Source organism: Mastacembelus armatus, chromosome 6, assembly GCF_900324485.2.
Source record: "Mastacembelus armatus chromosome 6, fMasArm1.2, whole genome shotgun sequence".
Taxonomy (NCBI): domain Eukaryota; kingdom Metazoa; phylum Chordata; class Actinopteri; order Synbranchiformes; family Mastacembelidae; genus Mastacembelus; species Mastacembelus armatus.
This window is the reverse complement of record NC_046638.1, coordinates 20,087,935-20,093,633: the sequence shown is the minus strand read 5'-3', so window position 1 is coordinate 20,093,633 and position 5,699 is coordinate 20,087,935. Positions and strand designations below refer to the sequence as shown.

Sequence of the window (5,699 nt, the reverse complement as noted above, 5' to 3'; positions counted from 1 at the left end):
AAGCAAAAAGCCTCATTTTTTTACAAAATAGGTTAAATTAAATTGATTAGGTAAATATGGATTTCAGATTAGAGTTCTGCCAATTCAAGAGTTGCAGCCTTTTGTAAAAGCTCCAGCTTTTTTCTATTTTCAGTTTTTTTCTTTTGGCCCTGTGATGGACTGGTGACCTGTCCAGGGTGTACCCCTGTCTTTCACCCAAAGAGAGCTGGGAGAGGCTCCAGCAGATCTCTGTGACCCCGGTTAGGAATAAGCGGGTACAGATAATGGATGAATTAATGTTTTTTTTCTTTTTTTTGCGGTTAGTTGTTTGTTGTGGACATCAAACTTGTAGTTTGTGTCTTGGAAAATTTATGGGCCGGTGCCAAGTGAAGCCGTTGAATCTCTCACTGACACTGTTCTTCTTTTTCTTCCAATGTTTGAAACTCAAACTCTAAAGTCAGATCAGGTGCTCCAACCATGGACTCCGTCATTCTGCTGGAGGAGTTCAACGCTCACGTGGGCAATGACAGTAACACCTGGACCCGAGTGGTGTTTTGTTGTTCGACTTCTGTGCTAGTCACAGTTTGTCCATAACAAACACCATGTCCGAACATTGGGGTGTCCATCAGTGCATGTGGCACCAGGACACCCTAGGCCGGAGGTCAATGATTGACTTTGTGGCCGTGTCATCTGACCTTCGGCCGTATGTCTTGGACACTCAGGTGAAGAGAGGGACAGAGCTATCATCTGATTACAACCTAGTGGTGAGTTGGATCCGCTGGCAGAGGAAAAAGCTAGACAGACTCGGCAGATCTAAACGAATTGTGAGGGTCTGCTGGGAACATCTGGATGAACCCTCTGTCAGAGAGGTCTTCAACTCCCACCTCTGTGAGAGCTTCAACCAGATCCCGAGGGAGGTCGGGGACATTCTCCACTGAATGGACTATGGTCTTCACCTGCATTGTCAATGCGACCGCTCAAAGCTGTTGTCATAAGGTCTCGGGTGCCTGTCGTGGCGGCAATCCCCGAACCCAGTGGTGGGCACCAGAAATAAGGGATGCTGTCAAACTGAAGGAGTCCTACTGAGCCCAGTTGGCTTGTGGGACTCCCGAGGCAGCTGAGAGGTACAAGCAGGCCAAGCGTACAGCTGCCCGGGCGGTGGCAGAGGCAAAAACTTGGGTCTGGGAGAAGTTTGGTGAGGCCATAGAGGAAGACTATCGGTCAGCCTTGAGGAAATTCTGACAAACCATCCAGCAACAGTGCTCCGCCAACACTGTTTACAGTGGAGGTGGGGAGTAGTTGAGCTCAATTGGGGACATTGTCTTACGATGGAAGAAATACTTCGAGGATCTCCTCTATCAGCTGGGCAAAAGTCACTGAGGTGGTTCAGAAGCTCCTCGGTGGCAAGGCACTGGGGGTAGATGAGATCTGCCCTGAGTACCTCCAACTGTTTTAGAGACCAGGAATAACTAAAAGTTTTTAGTTAGGAAAGTCATAAAAAAGTAATGAAATTTAACATCAGAGCCACAGTGGGAACATAGGCATAATACTTTTTAGAAAGTGTGACACGATGAAACAGCTGTAGCTCCTCTAAATAATATTTTTCACTGCTATTTGTTGTGCTGTTTAAAGAGGATACTACAAAAACACAGATCAAATTAAGATTGCATCTCATTTAATGAAGTCTGTCAGCTCATTCTATTGGGGAAAATCTGAAGATTTCTGTTGAACAATTATCATCAGAAGGCTACATTTTGTAAGTCTTCCCATAATTATAGTACACTATTAGTAACTATTACATTAAAAATACAGTAAAAATTCTGTAAGCCTAATTACATAGTATATGTTATCCCAACAACCAACAGTATGGGGCTCTGTTTTGACTAATTTGTAGACTTAGACTTAGTTCTGAGGTCAGAGGTGTGGGGGCTTAGTAAACAGTTATTTGAATGTACAGAGAATACACTGCAACACAAAATTCTTAGCATGTTATATTTAGAAAATTACAGACCATATTTTATCTTTATTGCTGTAATATCAACAAATAAAGATTTACTTACTTGGCATATCAACTAATGAGACACACGGCATTTATGGTAATAAAAACACCATTCTCACTCTTGGTAAGATGTGAAAATTAGTGGCTTTTTGTAGAAAAAATATAAAATATCATCATATAACAGTTTACACAGTGCAGATAATTACATATGAAACATTTAAGAAATCCCAGGAGACTCACTTTTTATTGTCAGAGATCAGAACAGAAGGACCAAACGCTGCTGCAGGTCAGACCATAGTTTTCCTCTCTGACAGACTCAGGCAGCTCAAACTGAGCCTGCTGTTGCAGGAGCCGTCGTATGCTGTGTTCCTGGAACTGGGTTCTGCCAGGATCTCCGATAAGGACTTCAGTGCCATGTATTTTGATACAGCGGTCCAACCAGCCATGAAGGCTGGTGGCAAGGGCCTCGTCGTAGAACATGTCTCCTAGGAGGATCAGGTCAAAGCCCTTGAGCTCTGACCCAATCATGTTGTCAGTCACACAAACAGGTGACTTAAGGCCATTAAGCTCATAGTTCATACAGATCGCAATGGCTGCAACTGTAAGACAAACAGGTATATTTAGTATTTTGCATTCCTTGGTCGCAATAAATACTAGATATTACAGATTAACAATTTCTGACTAAGCAGAATTAAGTGTTTTCTACAATAATGTGTAATGTTAGCTGTTTAATGCAGACCTTTGATGCTTTTTAGATAGAAATATGTGAAATGTGCCCTTTAAACAGCGCTAAACAATGTTCCACATCCTAACACGTAGGTTGAAATTACAGTTTCCCATAAGGTTCTGTTTATTTTTTGTCCACACATCTTACAATCAAATCCTAAATCCCATCAAATAAGTGTTACTTACTATTTACCAATTGAACAAAAGACGCAGTTCAAATTTGATTATTTACTATTTAATTAAATATAGGTGAGCATGCACCATAGGAAACATTAGTGTCACGTACAGTGACCTGAGTTTAGTGGCTGACCTTTACCATAAATCTGAGATGTTCATAAGTCATATTTTTGGAAATCCAAGTCAAGTCTCAAGTCTCGCACTTGCCGGGACGTTTGCCATGTTCAATTTACTGTATATTACAGTAACGCCACAAGTGGACTGGCTGTGCCTATTGTGAGGGGTCAAAGATAAAAGATTGAATTATTGTAATCACTGGTGTATGCCTATGTATATGGGAAGTGGAAAATTACTGAGCATACACTGGTGTAAAGGCCACATATGGGAACGGGCTGAGTGGCAAGAGTTTCAGTTGAGAAGGGCGTAATCACACTATATAACCACTGTGTGTTTCCTTGTTTTCAGTTCTGTGGCTGCATGCATTAGAAATAGTGTCATAGAACTCCAGATATATCTGACTGTATTTGCTCATGTAATCTGTTTTGCTGTGGAAACAATAAAAGTATTGAATCTTCAATAGGCCACTGACTGATCTCGTCAATTAAACCAACTCGGGGGGACACAGGTGTAGTTCTTGTCCCAACACTATTCTGTCACTCATTTACCAGAAGAAAAAAACAGTAAACACATTGCTTGGCAGAAATTTACATTAATGTGATAAGAATAAAGGACATATATATATATAATCATTGTTCACGCGTCCCAAACATCAAGTCCAAGTCATGTCTCAAGTCTTTTGAGAACAAGTCAAGTCTTAAGTCACTGTGTGTGACTTAAGTGTGACTCAAGTCTAAGTTGCAGACTCGAGTCACCATCTCTGCCATAAATCAATGCATCTTATTCACCTATATGCCCCTCTGTATTCTTTTGGTGTAAACATTAACTACATTTCATGTGACTCCAGTATTTCCAGTTCATTTTCTGACCACTTGCCACCAAAATTTCCAGAACCCTGTAAGCCTTTTTTTTTTTTTTTCTTAAGTGACATGTAGCCACACATTGATAGACAATTAGGTTACATATTAACAGGTATGAATACTTGTTGAAGAGGTTACACTCTTCAAATCAAATAAATGTCTCAGGATCAATAGATGTTTGAGATCAGTTGATAAATGAATATACCAGACTATACACTAACATAATAAATACTAACAATTCATCCAGAATAAACCTGGGTATATACCAGGGTCAGTGTCATTGGCAACAACATGAGCAGCGCCACATAGCTTGGCAGCGATGGCTGAGGCGCCACACCCGCTGCCCAGGTCCAGGACTCTCATACCCCTACACCGTCCGGGGTTATCCAGGAGATACCTGCGGGGGAGGCGCCATTAAAACTTGGCATAACATCTATAACTCACACACATAAGCCGTCAGTTGTTTATTGTGAGGCTTACCTTGAGAGGGCCTGTCCTCCGGGCCAATATATGGCCCAGTAGGGGTCATCGAAAGGCCAGAGCTCTGGTCTTTCTCGCCAAAATCTGCAGCTCGGGGTGAACAGTCTGAGTCTGATCTCAGGAGTCAGGCTCTGGCCTCCACATATCTCTGTGTTCTCTGAAATAAACTTTCTGACATATTCGTCAGACTGACTGCTGCTCGTCTGTATAAACGCAGAGAGAAATGTTTTAACAAGACGAGAAACGTCATATTTGTGAGGGCGAAAAAGCCCCAGCATGACCCAAGCTGTAAATTACTTAACGAAGGGTTGTGGCCAGTCAATAGTTTCTTTTTGAAGCAGCTTGTCGCTGCAGGTATCAGTGTGTTATACTGTCAGTAAACAGAAACGCCTCTAAACATCACTATAGCTTCAGAGGTTTCCGCACGAACGCAAAATAGTGTCGGACAAAAGTACCATTATCCCCTTGAAAACGGGACACACAATCTTCGTTCCGCTTCAAAATTTTCCTAAATAGTCCCCTGCTCCCCACGACGTCATGTCCCACAGTGAAGTGCGTTGTAGAAATAACACCTTGAAAGTCTTCTTTTTCAGCCACTGAATGACTGCTATTACTTTTGTTTGCACAGAAATTATGACAGAACATATGAATTTTCTTTTATTGTAGGCTCCTTATGAGACATTTTGCTGGTAAAGATACACAAAATAAAATAAAATAAAATCTAAACATCATCACATAAACAAGATATGTGTCAAACTGGAGCATGACACATCAGTTTCCTAGTGGTGCTGGACTGTATCTAGAATAATCAGTTGTTAATAACAAAGTAAAATAAAGAGGCAGATAGTTCACAGAGTCACAGTCATATATTACACAATGTTTATCTATTAGTGCTACTGGTGTTCTCATTATTTGCTTTTTGATGGAGGTGGTGAAGGAGTCCTAATAAATAGTTTTCCTCCTGTCATTGAAGTTAAAACTGAAAACTGTAGCCAAAACTAGCACACCTGCAGATCTTCACAGCCTCCAAATCTATGATTCAGTTATAGAGATTTTTTAGAATAACTGGAATTGAACAGAGCTGAGAGTTAACTGTCTCTCCATGTATTTTCTTGTCTTTACAGAGGCCAGCAGTCGATGGGCTACAGAATGCAAGACAGTCTGCACGAGTGTTAAGGGAAACAAAAGGGCATGGTAAGCCTTATATTGTAGCTCCAGGCTGAACTAGGCCCAGTTCAAACCAGCCTGGGAGCACACAGAATGAACAAACTGTGGGAATAAACTGATAAAGTCTCGTCAAGTTCTAGATGGACAAAAATGAAAAACAAAGACAAAGTTCCATGAAGATTCATGCTGAAAAA

The 5,699-nt window shown here is 41.2% G+C and overlaps 1 protein-coding gene across 2 annotated transcripts; it reads right to left on the bottom strand.

The window, feature by feature from the left end:
• Positions 1-1,125: 1,125 nt before the first annotated feature.
• Positions 1,126-4,777, bottom strand: etfbkmt (electron transfer flavoprotein subunit beta lysine methyltransferase). 2 transcript variants are annotated; one of them, XM_026310408.1, is made up of 3 exons: positions 4,339-4,777; positions 4,095-4,255; positions 1,126-2,577 (listed from the first exon to the last, which is right to left on the bottom strand). In XM_026310408.1, exons 1-3 carry the CDS (start codon positions 4,614-4,616, stop codon positions 2,228-2,230), a joined length of 789 nt encoding a protein of 262 aa, XP_026166193.1. In that variant the 5' UTR covers positions 4,617-4,777; the 3' UTR covers positions 1,126-2,227. The 2 variants fall into 2 exon arrangements, with proteins under 2 accessions (XP_026166193.1, XP_026166194.1); XM_026310409.1 differs by having other exon boundaries at positions 4,125-4,255.
• Positions 4,778-5,699: the final 922 nt, after the last annotated feature.

Bases quoted from the DNA above. Each gene is read 5' to 3' on its own strand.
- etfbkmt (XM_026310408.1), bottom strand. From the start codon at position 4,616: ATGCTGGGGCTTTTTCGCCCTCACAAATATGACGTTTCTCGTCTTGTT. The intron at 4,256-4,338 runs GTAAGCCTCACA...CCTCCCCCGCAG, and splicing joins GGAGGACAGGCCCTCTCAAG to GTATCTCCTGGATAACCCCG. The intron at 2,578-4,094 runs GTTAGTATTTAT...TTTGTCTTACAG, and splicing joins AGGTTTATTCTGGATGAATT to TTGCAGCCATTGCGATCTGT.